Source organism: Myotis myotis, unplaced genomic scaffold, assembly GCF_014108235.1.
Source record: "Myotis myotis isolate mMyoMyo1 unplaced genomic scaffold, mMyoMyo1.p scaffold_m19_p_11, whole genome shotgun sequence".
In the NCBI taxonomy this organism is placed as follows: Eukaryota; Metazoa; Chordata; class Mammalia; order Chiroptera; family Vespertilionidae; genus Myotis; species Myotis myotis.
The window spans coordinates 19,283,517-19,301,411 of record NW_023416315.1 but is presented as its reverse complement, the minus strand read 5'-3'; the positions used below and the strand labels follow the sequence as shown (position 1 = coordinate 19,301,411).

The following is a 17,895-nucleotide window of genomic DNA, read 5'->3' as shown; positions in this document are numbered from 1 at the left end:
TTAGCACCTGTCTTGGTGAGGTGTTGCCTCGCAGACAGTGGTGATAAACCTTGCAGCACCCCTTTGAGGAATCATCCTGCCCACTAACACATTCCTTAGCAACGTGCTCTGGCAGCAATGGACTTCTCATTTTGTGCTGGCAGCTGGAAGTCAGCTCCAGGTTGGTTAAGGGCGGCCCGCCCCAGTGCCTACTTGTAGAACAGGTCCACTTCAGCTAAATTTGGGCATTATTTCTTTCACCTCCCCTTGCCTGAATAATAGTATAATTAATCTAGCATTGCTTTGGCATATGTTATTTATTATCTTTTTAAGAGACATTATCCTGGATGCTATTTGCTTGTGACATTCCCTCAATGAACCGGTGTTAAATAAATGGCTGGCAAAGACAAAATTAGTCTCTGAGCATAATTTTACCGCCAAAACAAAACACTAGAGAGAGAAGAGTTCCAAATCTTTGTACTGTTCTGGTGAGTGCTATAATCTTTTATCACAAATCCAGTCATTGAAATGTTACCAGGCCGGGAACCTGGCCCTGAGCAGGTCTGCCTAGGGCCAGTGGGTAGTGTGTGGGTTCTTGGCTTCATGTAGAAAGAATTCACAATACAAGCCCAGGTCACTATGAGTGTATGTTTATTAAAGCTGGGGACTGAAACAAGGGAAGGCCTGGACTAGAAGAAGCAATAGGAGAGCCCAGGCTGGGCTGCTTTAGTTCACTGGGAAGTCAGAGAAAAGGCCTTGGAGACACATTCAGGGGATTAGCCTGGGATGAGCTGCCGCTGCCTGTTGCTCCCCTGGTTGCAAGTCTTCATGGGGTCTCAGAGTTTAGGAGGTGCATGCCTGTGGGGGGAAGCAGAGGGGGCAGGGGAAGGCACAGAGGGAGAGCACACAATGGGTCCTTTGTCTTGAGGGGTTTTTTCTTCTTGCAGGTCTCGGGAGGGTTTCAGCAGAACATCAGTTTTCCATGTGTGCTCCTTCAGGGTCGAGGTCTCTGGTGATTGGTTAGTGCCAGGGCAGGGGACTGTTAGTCATTGCAGCTGCTCCTGCTGCTGCTACTTGGTCTGGGCCTGGAGCTAAAATACAACTGGGGCCTAGATGTTATCTCTAGGGAGGTGACCTGTGTCTGCTTAAGTAAGTTGCTAGGCCAGTTTGCTCAGCTGCCTGTCTCAGTTTTCCCATTCCACTTGTCCTGGCTTCCTGGCCTGTTCGAGAAATGTTGCTTGCCTTTGCTGGTTCAATTCCTGATAATCAGGTTGAAACTGCAGTTATGTATAAAAACACCCATCAACCTCTATTAAATGCAATAATGGTTACAAGCTGGTGAAAATAAGGATTTGATTGCAAGGCTGAGTGAGAAACAAGTGTGATGGAGCCTAAAATTCTCAAACTGGAAAAGGTTTGGCTCCTTGGTCCTTAGTTTCTCCCATCCTTCCTTTGCTCCTTGTTTCCTTTAAGGCTGTCAAAGCAGTTGACAGGGTTGTAGAGCGGGTTAGACGGCTTCGTGGAAATGTACCTCATTAGCAGCACTGGTAGCAGTGGCGGCTCTTGTTAGGCTAGTAGTTTCTTAAAATGTTTCAACTTGCTCATTAAAACATTTTCATGTCAGTATCGATTCATGTTTCCCACTACAAATGATAAATCTTTCCAAATTCCAATTTGGAGGAATTGGTCGGCTTAGCAAGTTCTACTCTCGTGTAATAGGATTTTCCATGCTGTCATGAAATTAAAAATCGCCTCAGTATACACTGAGTGGCCAGATTATTATGACCACCTCATCATTACAATGAAGTGAATTAGTTATGCAAATAATAATAAAACCTTGAGAGCATTTGCTTAGGAAGTTTTCAATATTCAGTATTTTTGGGAGTGTCAAGTACCGATGGGGTGGTCATTTACATGAATATCGTTACATGAATTGATAAGGACAAAGTAGATGACTGCCAGTCTGGTTTAGAGTGCACAATATCTGATGGTCTTGAACTAATTCCAGTGAGCAAATAGTAGTCCATATCTATTGTGGAAGCAGGGGTGTTTTCTGGCTTTTTGGCCAGGTGTCAGAGAGGAAGGTTTAGAGGTAACAGGGAGATCATTGAAAAAATATATTTATTAAATTGATTGGGGTGACATTGGTCAACATGGACATATAGGCTTCAGGTGTGGGTTTCTATGTTACAAGATCTGTATATTGCACCGTGTGCCCACCACCCAAAGTCAAATCTTCTGTTACCTTATATTAGGACTCCCTCCGAGGGAGATCATTTTTAGGAAGAATTTCTTCCATCTGGCTTAGAAATTATGAGGAATTAAAATATTTCTTAGGATGAAACTGAGAACACATCCTCTTTTTTTCTTGAAATAATTTCATCCACTCTGTCAAAAATTATCTGTTCTGTAGAGTTGTTTTGCATATAACTTTGCCGACCTCATTACCTAGGGAACAAAAGTAAAGATAAACTCAAAAGACTGAAACCCAGCAAAATATTTGTTAATATTTATATTAGCAAATTAGGACTAGAATAGAATGGAAGGAATCCTGCTAAAAATAGGAACTGTGAGTAGTTTTGGTCTGCCTGTAAAGACTTTTCCTTCTTAACTTTCCTAGAAAATTCTTATTTAAAATTAAATAAATGTTACCTCCTCTGTCAAACCACCCCTAACTTCCAGGTAAATACAGTCTTCTATATTTATAATACTTGATTCCTTTACTATTTCATTAAAACAATTTTATTTATTTGTTGACATGCTTCCTTCCCCTACTAGACCAGGATGATCACAGAGGGCAGGACTTATCATTCATTCAACAAGTATTTATTGGGTGTTTACCACGCGTCAGCTGGCCATTTTGCTACTGCTCAAGACTGAGGAGTAGTCATCTTTTTCTTCCCAGCACATAGTACATACCTGCCCCATTACTGAGCAGGCATTCAGTAATGAGTCGATAAATAATTGCATAACTGAGTGAAAGGATGAATAGATGAATGGCCTCTATTGTGTAAGGTAGAAAAGGTACCCATTTTGCAGTGAGGTTTCAGTTTTCCCAAATCGAAAACAGAGTTAGTGCAGAGAGAAGGTAAGCTCCACAGGGACTCAATTCCTGGTGGGCCTTTGGAGAGCCCAGGGCAGTGCTAGCCTGTGGGTTTCCCCTTTTTGCAATATGCTTGTTGCAGAATACATATAAGGCTTATTGATTTTTCTCTTAACATACTCTCCTCTGATAGTGTGCCCCTCTTCCTCAGTAATGTGCTGGTCTCTATATAGTTGTTGCAAATCATTTTGACAGCAGGGCATCCTTTTCCAAGGTGAGGCTGAGCCATCCTCAGCTCTGCACTCTCATCAGCAGTTTGCCCACATGGGCGGTGTCAGGCAGGCCCGGATTTCATACTCGAGATGAAGGCTCATTACATGGAGTCTGATCTAGTGGTAATAGCAAGTGTGATTTCTGTGGTTGAGTTTGACGTAAAGGAAGAGAGGCACAAAAGAAAACCACCGATTTTCCTTGTTTATTCACGGCGACTAGTGAATGCACACATTTACTAGACTTACTCAGTATAAACTTAAAATTACAGCAATACAGCCCTAACTGGCTTGGCTCAGTGGATAGAGCGTCGGCCTGTGGACTCAAGGGTCCCAGGTTTGATCCCTGTCAAGGGCATGTACCTTGGTTGCGGGCACATACCCAGTGGGGAGTGTGCAGGGGGCAGCTGATCGATGTTTCTCTCTCATCGATGTTTCTAGCTCTGTCCCTCTTCCTTCCTCTCTGTAAAAAATCAATAAAATATATTTTAAAAAATTACAGCAATACATATGAAAAACTTCTGTGAAATTAAACTTTTCTACAGACTTAATTTTAATTACACAAGCCTGTCTTCATAGGTAATAACAGGCAAACTAATTTGCCAATTTTTTAACATATGCATGTGGAAAACCTATTTTATTATATAATGGACTTTCAGCTTTAACGGACACCCCCTCCCCGAATTAGCCTGAGATCGAGGTTTTACCTATGAGTATAAAAGAAAGCATTCTTGTAAGTATAGGAAAATATACATAACCGAGTTTTTCCAGCCTTTACCAGGATGTGGGGAGAATTCGGGAGTCTTGTAGCAGTTATAACTCTTGTCCCTACCTGAGAATGCAAGACTTACAAATCCTTACTAATTTCTTTCCAAATAATCTCTCCTTCCATCCCAGGGAATGTCTGTCTGGGAGCTGATCTTGATGGACACAGTGTCCTAAATCATTATTTCCACCAGGTGGCAGCAGTACACCAACAGCCTTCCTGAAGATCACTGAGCCCTCAGAGTGTGACCAAGAATTCTTTCCTCCCCTTTACATTACTATTAAAGAGTTCTCAATGAGACAAAGGTTTTTTGTTCCTCTTAGACCAGCGGTCGCCAGCCGGTGGTCCGTGAGGTCCGAAAGGTTGGCGGCCGCTGCCTTAGACTGTCGAGTTGGTTTTAGGCAGGTTTCCAGAAAGCATTTCACCTGAACTCCACATCACTCATGGCAGGAGGGTATATGGATGGGGTCATTAAGTCAGGATAAAATCTTTTTAATAGCCAAACAAAGACCCAAGGGCCAGAAGGACCTAGAGTATATGAATAGATGGTAAAAAAGGAATAGACGTTTCCACAGATGGATCATATTTTAATTTGAAACCCATGGTGGACAGGGCGGCTGCGTTTTCCCATGATAAGGAGTGTAGGGTTAACAGTGCTTACACTGAGCTGTGCTATCATTTGGTTCCTTTGATCTTCAAATTGAGTGTGACGCTTCAGCAAAGAGCTGGTCCAGGAAAAACGCCACTCACTCAAAGATAAGTCATCAGAAAGGAAGCCTCAAAGGATCTCTAAAGTATAAGGACCTCTCTTACATATAGTAGTAAATATATAAGCTTAGGAAAGGGACAGGCAAAGCATGTGGCAGGTGCGGAATCATCACCAGGAAAATGCTGCTGTACAATGTCACCCCAAGAAATTTAATTTAAAAAAGGAATTGCATAGCCCAGCCCACGTGGCTCAGTGGTTGAGCATGGACCTATGAACCAGGAAGTCAGGGATCAATTTCCCGTCAGGCACATGCCCAGGTTGTGGACTTGATCCCCATCGTGGGGCATGCAGGAGGCAGCCAATCAATGATTCTCTTTCATCAATGTTTCTCTCTCTCCTCTCAAATCAAATGTGTGTGTGTGTGTGTGTGTGTGTGTGTGTATGGCATAAAAATATTTTAAAAAGGAAAATGCTGCCGAAGAGCAGATGAAAACTGTCACCAAACAATTGCCAGGCATTTCAAAACAATAAAATGCCTCCTAGAAGAGAGAGTACAGGAAAAACTGGAAAAATAAAATGAAGAAAAATCGAAATTAGCCCAACACATTACTTTTGTAGTCCCTCTATGCAGAGGGAATTCAGCTTTCCTGGCTGGCCAGCCCACCCCTGGGGCAGGAGGAAGGGAGCGAGGCATCGCAGGGCAGTGGCCTAATCGCGGGCGGCAGGTCAGCCGATGCCAGGCCACGCAGGCGTCCCGCGCTCCACGATGCTCGTCGCCACACCCCTGCGTTGTCCTGTTCCCCAGCCTATCACCTCTCCGCCCCTCGCCTTTCCTCATCTGTGCTGGTTCAAATCCTGCTCGCGCTGAAGAGTACCGACCTCCCAAAAGCCCGACGCTCCTCCTCCCTCTCCCCCAGCGTTGTCTTGACATGGGCGAGGCACCTACCTCTCTAGCCTGCTTCCTCCTCTGAGCTCGGGCAGCACTGAATCTAAGTCCCTACGTGACTTGATGTTTGACGACCCTGGAAAGCCCGGGGGGCGAGAGATGAGACGCAGCGTGTGTTTTCCCGCGGGTCAGCGCGAGGGCCAATGCCGGTGTACACGCGGGACTTTCCTTCTGCGCGTCTCGGACGGACTGCGTCCTCGGGTGTCCACCCTCTTGGGGTGGCCTGACGCATTCCTGTGCACATATGTTCGCCGGAGGCTACCCAGTCCTCCCGGCTCTCCCGACGCCCCGAGTGGACCCCCGCCCGCTCGGGGCTGAAGGATCCCGGGTCCTTCCGGGCTGCTGTGTCGAATCTGCCGGCGGCGACCCGGCGCCGCGCCTGCGTGTGGAAAGTGCGGCTGCGCGCGCCGCGGCGTTTACGCGGCGATTTCATCATGCTCCCGGCCCCGCCGCGCGCGCCGCTTCCGCCGCCGCGCCCAGGCCCGCCGGCCCATGCCCTGTCCGCGCCCGGCGCTGCTTAGAGCCGCCCGCGCCGCTCTGCTGCTGCCGCTGCCGCCCCGGCTCCCGGCCCGGCCCCCGCCCCCGCCCCGCCGGCCCCTCGGCACGCGCGCCCCCGGCCTGCCCTCGTTCCCCGCGGCCGCCTCCCGGAGCAGCATGGACGGCGCCGGGGATGAGGAGGTGCTGGCACCTCTCCGGCTAGCCGTGCGCCAGCAGGTACCGGCATTCCGCGCCTTCCCCGCAGCCCCCCGCGCTCTCTCCCCTTCCCTCCCGGCTCTCTCCTCCCCGGGCATCCGTGCCCCTCGCCGGTTACCCCTCTCTGGAAGCCCTGGGTTTCCTGGCACCTCCTTCGCCTCCCCCTCTTTGGACCAGGTCCCCGCGTGCGTCGGCCACCTTCCCTCCCGAGGACCTCCGTCCTTCCCTCCTCTTGGTCCCCGCGGACCTTCTGCGTCCCTCCGCCCGCGATCTGGCCCCCTTCCCCAGTCCCTGTCACTGCCCGCGCCTCCTCTCTCTGCGGCGGCGCTGGATCCGTGACCCTGGGCTCCCCTCCTGTCCTAGCTCAGGACCCTCAGCTTCAGTTTTCCAGTCTCGCCTGTGTCCTTCGTGCACCCGGGTGGCGAGCTGCCTGGTCAGCTAGAGCTGCCGGTCCTGTCTTCCTACGGCCGGACTCTGTTTTTTAATCTCCAGCATGCTTCGGGTAGTGTGTCCCCCTTGACATCTCCTGCATTCATTGCTGGCAGGCTGAGAAAATAAAATAATAATTTTAAAAAAACAACAGTTGAAACGCGGGTGTGGGGAGATGTTGAACGGGCCCCTTTCTAATAACGATGTGAGTTCTTCGTCCTTCACTTTCCTGCCCTCTTTTCTGGGTCCCGAAAGGGCCATGTGGAATGAGCGGGCCCTTGCCGACCGTGAAGCTGGGGAACTAAATGTTGCTGAGTGACTGGGTGAAGCCAGCCCTCCGAATGGAACATTTGAAACTTGATTTTGCCAGAGGGAGGGGGGTTTCGTGCGCTGGAGGACTTGGCGATCTGTACAGGCCTGCGTTTCCTCGGCAGTGCATGGGCGTTAGAACTTAAGAGATGACAAGGAAGAGGTTATTTCAGATGCATTCGCACACCCAGTCAGGTAGAGCCCAAAGCTTGGGATCGATGACCTTGTAGTAAACAACAGACACGGGCTTGTCCTGCACGAGCGGCGCCTGATGCAATCTGTGGAGGGTGGCACCCTCGCTCTGAAATAATTCATTGGGGGCAGAGCTGCTACAGATTCAGCAAATCCTGCCACTTGACAATCTCTGCTTCTTGCTAGTGTGAGCCTGACTCATTCAGTAGTGTTTTATGTTGCAGTTTCACTATGGGCTTAATTTTTTTCTCCTTCATTATTGGTATCAGAATGGTTATTTTCCATCTCCCTGTACCCACTGTCCCCAGATCATATTAGGTGTGGTTCCTTTGTCATTCCAGTAACTCTCAATTTTTGTTTCATATCCTTCACTTTAGAAGGGAGAATGCATCTAAATTTAAAAAAAAAAAAAAAAAAACACGTTCCCAAACCCCTCCCTCTGCCACGTTAGCCTGGAACTGCAGTGCGAATTGTCTGTCTGCAGTGATACTGTGGAAGCAGTTAAGTACACTTTGATGGGTTCCCATGCCATTACTATACTATCGCATATTGTTTATGTTGGCTTGGTTAATTCTTTTGTTTAGGTATTTTTTGATATGTAAGTTAGTTTGTGTAAGTTAGGTTAGATTCTTTATCTAGTTTTCCAGGACCACACATATGAGTTAACTACCTGAAACTTTGAATCACACTGATTCTAGTGTCGTGTCAGTTGGAAGGGGATTTAAAGATCATATACTCACTACCCCCATCATCCCCCCCCCCTTTTTTTTTGCTTACGATGAAATGAGGCACACATCACATCTCTATATTTTACATTGTGAAGTTTGTGCAATTGGAGACATCCTTGGGGATTTCAAGGTGCTTAACAGCTAGTCTTGTTAGTGGGATGTGTTTCATATAATTACATGTTTCATATAAACTTGCAAATCTGCTAGGCTATGTGGATGCTGTTGCTTTTTGGAGGTTAGGTTTGTTTGACCGAATGCATTTTCCTGTGTCATATTCTTAGTTGCTTATTGGAGAATTAGTTCTGGAACTCCTAAGAGGGTTTCAGAACACCAAGAAAAATGCATTTGTTTTTTTAATGAAGGGTGCCCAATTGAATATTTTTTTAAATTAAGAATTAGCATAGGGTGGCCTAGTTTTTATTTCACCAAATAAGGAAGAAAGGATATTTTAATACAAAAATGACAAACCATAGCTCATCTTTTATATTTAGTAGGTTTAACTTTGAAAAAATATCTAATACATTTAAAAAAAAATATATTTTATTGATTTTTTACAGAGAGGAAGGGAGAGGGATAGAGAGTTAGAAACATCGATGAGAGAGAATCATTGCTCAGCTGCCTTCTGCACACTCCCTGCTAGGGATGTGCCCGCAACCCAGGTACATGCCCTTGACCGGAATCCAACCTGGGACCCTTCAGTCCGCAGGCCAATGCTCTATCCACTGAGCCAAACCGGTTAGGGCAATACCTTTTTTTTAACCATGTATTATGAAAACTCTGTCCTGGAGTGTCTTGTTTGGGATCAGAATAGATGTGTGAGTAACATTACTTGTATTTCAGTGTTTCATATTTTTCTTTTATTGTAATTGGGAGGACAGCTAAAATCCAGATCTTAGCAGTAGTAAGAAGACTTAGGATGAAGAGCCCTCGGCCTTTTGGTTTTCTGAACCAGGAGTGCCCATTAAAAGCTCTTGCTTGAGCCGCAGTGGGCACATGAAAAGTTTATGACATTGTTGTCAATAGCTGGAGAACATTTGGAAATCTGAGACGAACTCATTAATCTTAACAAGAACCCTCCTGTATAAAACCAAACACCTTACAAAGGTGAGGTTTTTGTTGTTGTTTTCTTGGCCAGCTGAATATGCATCATGATATATTGATCCTGTGGTATGATTTCTCATCTAATAACTATTTTGCTTTATAATCATAGGCTGTTATTTCAAATATATGTCTTTAGGTAAGAATTTACCCAGGAACTAAGCTTCTACTTGATGTTTCTTAAGGTTAATGTAGATGACATTTCACATCAGTTTCATTCAACACACATACACACACACACAGAGTTGGGTTGTGAAGACGAGAAGAAAAATAATTAGAAATTAGGGATCCTTAAGTACTTTCATTCATATTTAGATCACCTCCAATTCTTTTGTTTTCAGGATTGGATCATTATAAATCATGATTTTAAAAGTGATTCAGGAAGTTAATTTTAAATACTTCCTGCCTTTACCTTCACTTGTGGTGTCCTTTCCCTTTGCCCTCTCTCCAACCACGAAGCTCCAAAGGAAAAAGGTGGGATGTGTGGGAGCGGCAGTACTTGACACAGAGTGGGAGATACTTTACCAAGTTCAAGGCATTCGATGAGAATTACTACTTCCCAGCCTCTTTTCAGAACAAAGGTTCTCACACGTTCTTATCCCCATCCAAAAGCACTGTTAGTGAGCATTTACGAGACAGCTGCTCTACAAGTAGAGGAAGGAAAAAGGACACCGAATAAAGAGTAAATTAATGATATTTACTGAATTTTAAGTGCTTGGCACTGTGTTAGGTTTAGGTTGTGATATCAGTCAACAAATATTTGAGTGCCAGAATTGATGCGCTAAAATTCCTCTCTTGAGACAGGGACAGATAAAATGCATGTATGTAAGTAAGCCACTGCATGATAGGGTGACTTCAGATATTGTATGTGTAATAAAGAAGCTGAGATAACGTGAGAAGGTGGCTAGAGAGGTCAGGGTGGAGCTAGTTCAACGGCTCTGAACTTTGAGACCCCGCGCCCCCTTTTACACCGGATACTTTGGAATTCCATTACTATCCTGCAAGGGACGAAGACAGTCATTTTTTTGTAAGTAGAGAGGAGAGAGATTCAAGGAGGGAATGGTCTATTTTTTGGTTCTTCTGTGTTCTCTATACTAATCTTGCTCTTTCCTTCCTTTTATCAATGCTTTTCTCTCCTCGCTTTCCACCTGTATTTTTTCTTTCCCCTAAAACAATAGTAATAACCACTGTAAACCCCGTTTGTATATCCTGCTGGGTTATAAATGCCGAGGGCAAAGACTTTCAGTTATTCTTAATGACCTCTCACATACTAGACATTTGAATGGCCTTATTCTTAAACAGATACTTTTAAAAGGCATGCTCAAAAACACATTCCTAACTTTTCTTGATTTCTGAAACCAATCCTGAATGTGAATTCTCTCTGTTGGCTAGGGAGATCTTGTGCGAAAACTGAAAGAAGATAAAGCACCCCAAGTTGATGTAGACAAAGCGGTAGCTGAGCTCAAAGCCCGGAAGAGGGTTCTGGAAGCAAAGGTGAGCCACGAGACTCTAAAACAGGAACGTAAGTAGGTATAGGATTGTTCATCTTTATTTAATCTCTGTGGGTAGGAAAGACCTAGAAAAGTTTCATAGCAAGTCCCATTTGCTTTATCTCTATTTACCTGGATGCCTTCCTCTCCTCCTCTACCCCGTCTCATCCTTTCAGGGTGCAACTCAAAATCTCACCTTTTCTTTGAAGCCCTCTGAGCCCTGACCTACCCCTTCGCCCATATCCTCGACCAGGGGTGGGCAAACGTTTTGACTTGAGGGCCACAATGGGTTCTTAAACTGGACCGGAGGGCCGGAACAAAAGCATGGACGGAGTGTTTGTGTGAACTAATATAAATTCAAAGTAAACATCATTACATAAAAGGGTACGGTCTTTTTTTTTATTAGTTTTATTCATTTCAAACGGGCCGGATCCGGCCCGCGGGCCGTAGTGTGCCCACGGCTGTCCTAGACTCAACATGCCCAGTGACTTTCCCTGGAAGGCATAGTGCTTCTCTTCCTTATGGGATCTCCTGTGCCTGGGAAGATGGTTTTGTGTTGACATTTCTGTTTTTTCTTTTAAGGAAAGGGCCTCTCTATCTGATACCTGCTCCCAAATCTTTCTAACGATAAATTTCCCATCACCAAACAGAAGTAGTGTGGAGTTTGAAGTCACTATTTTGCTACTGTGATCCATTACAAATTTAGATATTATTTATCAGTATTTGCACCTAAGTAAGCTTAGTCTTGTAGTCTTGGAAATGATCACATATTTTCCTAAATAATTAAGTAAAGGTATCTTTTCTGTAACTTAAAGGGGGGGGGAACCCCAAGGTTTCTTATTTTTTAAGGGCATCAAAATCTTGTCTGATAAATTTTATATTGAATTTTGCTGAGGAATAAACCAAATTCACATGTGTAAATTCATATTACTACGCATCCCTCTCTCTAATCACGTTTTCTATTAAAAATCCCTATAGGAGCTGGCATTACAGCCCAAAGATGACATTGTAGACAGAGCAAAAATGGAAGATACCCTGAAGAGGAGGTTTTTCTACGATCAAGCTTTTGCTATTTATGGAGGTAGGGGACTAGTGATAGAAAGAACAGGTGTGCTGTTCGTGGCTTTAATATTGTTCTTAAATAAAAACTGGCTTGCCAGTTGACACCTACTTGTATGAGGTCACCGAAAGCAATGGATAGATATTTTGCTTTCGTTTGTTTAGCGTCAACCATTTGATGTAAAACCTGTTTTTATTTCCCTCTGCCCTCCTTATTCTTGAAGACTAGATTCAAGTTTGGCTAAACAGATCTCTAAATGTTTAACTTCGTGAGGTTTATATAGTGGCTCAGATTCCTAAGAATAAATTAGAGAATTGGGTGCTAAAATTATTATTATCAGTTGAAACAAGAACTTATTGTCTAATTTCTGTGGCAGAAAACTATAATTTTTTTTTTTCATTCTGCTCTTGAATGTGGACGAATTTCTTTTGCTTTTAGTGTTTTTGTTAATTCTACTTGAAATTCTTAATTTGAAAATAGTAAATGAGTAGGAGCTTTTTAATTTTACCTCTGTCCGCTAGTGGAGGGAAGGATCTTGGTACTGAGGAATTCAAATGTGGACTTGAACACATTTCTAGGGCGTATGTGAAGTCTGACAGGTCTCCGTGTCCCCTGTCTCCTTGCCTTCCCTTGTTCAGAGTGACCATGTTTCCCTTGTTCATCTTTTGCAGGTGTGAGTGGCCTGTATGACTTTGGGCCAGTTGGCTGTGCTTTGAAGAACAACATTATTCAGACCTGGAGGCAGCACTTTATCCAAGAAGAACAGATCCTAGAAATTGACTGCACCATGCTCACCCCTGAGCCAGTTCTAAAGTAAGTTTGATAGTTTAAGGGCTGAAATTCTTTAATATGCATATTTAAGAACTTTTTCTGCTTATAAAAAGCTACCCATGTTCATTTATAAAAATCTAGGAAAAACCCCCCAGAAAATATTCACCTGCTATTTACAGATAGTTATGTTAAGATCATTGTAGTTATCTTTTCTGTCTTTTTTCTCTTAAGTCTCTATACAGGGTATCCGTGTTGGTAGCGCACTGCTGTTTTCATGTAACATAGGTGAACATTGACTTCTGTCATTAGTTTTCTAAAGCATTTCTAATAACAGCATAGTGTGCTGTTTTATGGGTGTGCCATGCTCTATTTAGCTAGTCCACATTGTAGGCAATTAAGTAGTTTCTAATTTTTTACTGCATTAAACATGCTGATAGATGAATTTTTGTGTATATCCCTGATTATTTCCTTAGTATAAATTCTTAGAAATTCTGGGCAAAGGTGTATATACATTTTTAATCAAATACTACTATTTGTATTGAAGTTTCAATGCAGAAATTTAGAGTATTCCTACCAATATTTTTGAAAGCAGAGCAGGATGTTTTGAATATAAAACTGAAAGAGGAATTCTTACCATTTTGTATATCACTTCATTTAATTTTGCCGTTTGCATCCCTTAGCTTTCTCTTTTTATTTTTTTAATTTATCTTTATTGTTGAAAGATTACAGATGTCCCCTTATTCCCCCATTGACACCCCTCCTCCCCACTTCCGACCCCTGCTTTCTCTTAATAATTTCAGCCAATTAAGACAAGATGACGGATCTAAAAGATCAGGAGAACGTATACTTTAATAGGTTGAGCTACTTGCTCCACTAATGGGAACTGTGTAGAGATAATACCTGTCCATGCAGTTTTCAGGGGCAGAGAACCAAGGTTCATTATCTATAACTAGAGGCCCAGTGCACGAAATCTGTGCATTGGTAGGGTCCCTAGTGGCTGCCTGCTGCTGGCCGGGTACTACTCCCTGCCTTCCCCTGGCTGGCCCCGCCCCCTGGTCAAACTCCCAGACAAACTCCAGGTCGAGGGGACAATTTGCATACTACTCTTTTATTATGTAGATGAGATAAGAGTTCTTGGCTAGCCATGTTTGCTGTGGTTTGGCCTTTGCTTGTATTACTACTAATAATAGGATAGGTGTGGGTTAATTGGTTCTGCAAAGTAGCACAGACGTTCTGACAACTTGTGAACAAGTGTAGTCTAGATGATGTCTTTTTCCCTGCCGGAAGAAAGAATTTTCTCTGGCATACATTATCATCCACCATGAATGCATCACTATAGATGTGGCAGCGTCCATCAGATTCACAAATACAAACTATGGATAAACATCTGGAAGGGGGATTGTCTTGCAGGTAAAAGCTATGTGTTAATTTGTATGAAAATGACAAATGGGCTTGGCATTTGTTACTTTAGGACTTCTGGCCATGTAGACAAATTTGCTGACTTCATGGTGAAAGATGTAAAAAATGGAGAGTGTTTTCGTGCTGACCATCTATTAAAAGGTATGGTTCTTCATCTCAAGTAGGATTGATCAAAACAAAGGGTTTAGATGAAACCTTTCTCATTTTTTTCTATTAAAATTTTGGGGGGAGGGTGCATAATATACAAAGGCTAAAGTACAAGGATAAAATAAGGATAAAATCCCTTATTTTAAAAATATGTATACAGATAATTAGAAATTCTCTTAGTCAGCAAAAGGGTCAGGACAGTATCATGACTCCCTGTTAAATCAACCAAGGGATTCATATGAAGAACATTATCATTGGATTCATTCTTTTTACCTATCCAGCATTGAAACTCAAAAATACACTGTCCCCCAAAAAAGAAAAAAAAATACACTGTCCCCTTTTCTCCATTGATTGAAAATTGACGTGTATCAACATGTCTTATAGCTCATTTACAGAAGTTGATGTCTGATAAGAAGTGTTCTGCTGAGAAGAAATCAGAGATGGAAAGTGTCTTGGCTCAGGTGAGTTCTTGAGAGACGCTATCACAGCACCTCAGGTAGGTGCTGTCTTTCTTCCGGCATTTGATGACTGTTGAATTCCACATGTGCTGACCCTGGCTGAGGTGGTAAACAAGCCAAATTTACCTCTGCTCTCATAGCATCTCCAATTACGTTTTTATTTTCTTCTATCTACCTTTTGTGGCTAACCCTTTATTTTAGCCGAAACCAGCAAGTTTGTTTAAATAGGCATAAAATTTGTTCTCTCTCCTTGGACAAAAAAAAGTCTATTCTGACTTTTCCCAAGTGGGGGAATACCGTCCATATCAGAAGTAGTTCTTACCCTTTGTGTGGGTCACAGATCACTTGAGAATATAACCCTTTCCTTTTTTTCTCATGCGAATTTACTGGGTATTTTCCCACTGTTGCCCTAACTGTTTTTTAATGAGCTAATTTTTCTCTGTGCTATCTAGCTTTCCAACATTAGCTGAGAAATTTTCTCCTTCCTCATTTAAATTAAAAATCTTAATCTGGCCATTTATTTTAGGTCCTCATGAAGTATATCTTATTCCTTGCTTGAAGCTCATTGTTAGTTCTTTTATTTTGACATTGTTATAGCTACACATTTATTTCTTATTTCCTTTTTTCCCCTCAAAGGCATGAACTTTATTATTCTTATTATTATTAGGAAAAAGATATGAAACTCATGTCTAATTACCCCTAAATTACTGTTTCCTAATCTGAATGCTAGAGTTACTAAGGTTTTGTGTGCATGTCTTTGATCATAACAGTTTCATTTATTTCCAAGTAACTTAACAGAAGCAGGAAGTAATTAGTTGATTTGTTAAGTCATATTTTATAGTTTGAGCACTGACTTCCTGTTTCTTCCCAGATCCACGTTCTAGGGGAGCAGTCTGTTTTCTGACTTGTCATGTCAGATATATATACAGCTGCCAGTGTAATTTTCAGTGAGAAGTTGGGGACCCGCGGGAAGTGGCCTAGTCCTTAGACATGGCCCTGTGGATGCCCGGCTGGAGGCCCATCCTTTGCGTGAGCCCATGTTAGTGCCTGTGACTCCTTTTCAGCTTTGCAAAGCATGACAGTTTCTTTAAAGGCACTGACTTACCTTTGCTGGTAGGAAGAGCTCTATTCCTATTATATGGATTCAGCAACCAGATTTAATTCTCTTATTTCTCCTCTGTGTCCATTTTTGTTGACCCAAAAAAATGAACCTCACTGGTGAATGTTGAGTTTTAGATCATTCCCAGAAAGATACTTCATTTTTCTGTTGGTAAATGAAATCTGTGTAAACTCGTTATGGTTTTATGTGGATATCTGGAGGTTATTTTGGATGAGTTTTAATGGTGGCTGGGGTTTAATATATAATACTTTATCTTATGCCTTGGTTTTTCCTCAGTCTTATATACTAATTTTTTTTTTTTTTGCATGTTCTTTAGCTTGATAACTATGGACAGCAAGAGCTTGGGGATCTTTTTGTGAACTATAATGTAAAATCCCCCATTACTGGAAATGATCTCTCCCCTCCAGTAGCTTTTAATTTAATGTTCAAGACCTACATTGGGCCTGGAGGAAACATGCCTGGGTACGTATCATTTATTGTTTATTTATCAAGGTTATTAACATTGCTTATCATAAAAGGTAAATATCAGTATTAGCCACGAGGGAAAAATGATGAAAAGTGATATATAAAAAGTGCAGGTAAATATATTAAGGAAAAATTATGACAGACAAATTTGATTTCTTCTAATTCTTTAATATATATGTTGATTTTTTTGGCCTAGAAAATAAACATAAAAGATATGATCATCATACCTTCTAGTTATAGCTGCATAGTACAGGAAAGACAGTTGAATGATTTTGGAAGTCATTGAACTTATTGCTGAAGGAGATGAGAAACCATTCAGTCCAGATCAGCACTGTCCAGCAGACCTGCCTGCAGTGATGGTAATGTTTGTAATCTGTGCTGTCCAGTATGGTGGCCATGTGGCACTGATGGGCACTTAAGTGGGCTAGTGATTCTGAGGAAAGAAATTTTAAGATTTATTCAATTTTAATTAATGTAAATTTAAATAGATATGACTAGTGGCCTACTACATTGGACAGCACAGGTTTAGATTTGATTTGAAAGATGTGATTTTCACAGAGTAGAGAAAACCTGGACCATTCATAGTATGACCCAGAGATAGACTCTGTATTTCCAGATTCCTTGTCCATTTCCATTTCATAGCTCCAAATATTTTCCTTATGGTCTCATTTTATTATATATATATTTTTTGTTTTGTTATTTATTTAATGGCCTCATTTTAAAGGGCAAGAGAAGGGTAGGTTTTTGCAAGATGAAGCTAAATAGATCATGTTTTCTGGAGTAGAAACTAAAGAGTAATAAAAATTAATTGAGACAGAATGTTACTAGAATAACTTTAATAAGACACAGGGTTGACTTGGGATTTTGTGGAAAGAGGCCAGAGGTAAGCCTTTCATTTTGGCAATACATACACAGAGTCATAAAATGGGCCATATCCTCTGACCTGTCATCCCACTCCTAGGAATTTATCTAAGAAAGTAATTCAAACGGAAAGGAAGTGATACTTGTCAAGAGTGTATAAATTAAAAGTGGAACTAACCTATTTATCCTATAATTTGAGGATGGTGAAATAAATGACACAAAGTAGAACATTTCGGTAGAATACTCTGCAGCTGTTGAATATGAGGCGTTTTCAGTTATTTAGAAACTGGAGAAGTATAAAATAAATGAAAGAATGCATAATTTTTTACATCCTACTTAAAAACATGCACATAAACTGTAGCTGTACTGCTGTTTGGGTGAAATGTGGAAAGGAGGACAAAAATCAAAAGAGTTGAGTGTGTGAGAGTGAGATGAGGGTAGAATTTTATTGTTTTTGTCTTCATTGTAAAGTTGTTTCCATAAAATATGTATTGTGAAGCAGGCTGTTGAGAATGCTTTCTTAGTTGTTTTGCACAGAATATTCTCTGTGAAATTCAAAAGAGGGACGGGGCTCTACTGGTATATTTGCTTGGCTCTATCTCTAGCATATGGAGAAATATGAGAAGCCTCTGGCTGAAAATGTAAAGTACCACAAAGAAGAACATGACATGAACAACCTCAAAAGCTTCCTGGCTCAATGTGATGCTGTGATGAGGGAGCTTTAGTGTGAAAGGGTAGCCCACATGGGCTGGTTTTTCGCCCCACGGTTACGCTTTAATATGTGGGTATACTGAGGCATGGGTCTGATTTTCAGAAGGATCTGAAATGGTCATCTGCCTCCATGTAAATGATTGGCCAGGAAGAATAGCAGATGTTTTAGGGACACTATGAGAGAGGTGGTATTTGATTCACTGGAGTAGTTACATAAAATGGCATTTCTAGC

At 42.3% G+C, this 17,895-nt stretch overlaps 1 protein-coding gene across 2 annotated transcripts in view; it reads left to right on the top strand.

The window, feature by feature from the left end:
* The first annotated feature begins 6,181 nt into the window (after positions 1 to 6,181).
* Positions 6,182 to 17,895, top strand: part of GARS1 (glycyl-tRNA synthetase 1) — a 34,807-nt gene continuing 23,093 nt past the window's right edge. Inside the window, exons 1-7 of one of the 2 annotated variants that reach the window (XM_036327708.1) lie at positions 6,182 to 6,426; positions 10,554 to 10,655; positions 11,630 to 11,732; positions 12,383 to 12,524; positions 13,954 to 14,042; positions 14,433 to 14,509; positions 15,943 to 16,088. In XM_036327708.1, coding sequence (XP_036183601.1) covers positions 6,205 to 6,426; positions 10,554 to 10,655; positions 11,630 to 11,732; positions 12,383 to 12,524; positions 13,954 to 14,042; positions 14,433 to 14,509; positions 15,943 to 16,088 — 881 coding nt within the window. In that variant the 5' untranslated portion in view covers positions 6,182 to 6,204. The other variant, XM_036327709.1, reaches the window with a different exon arrangement.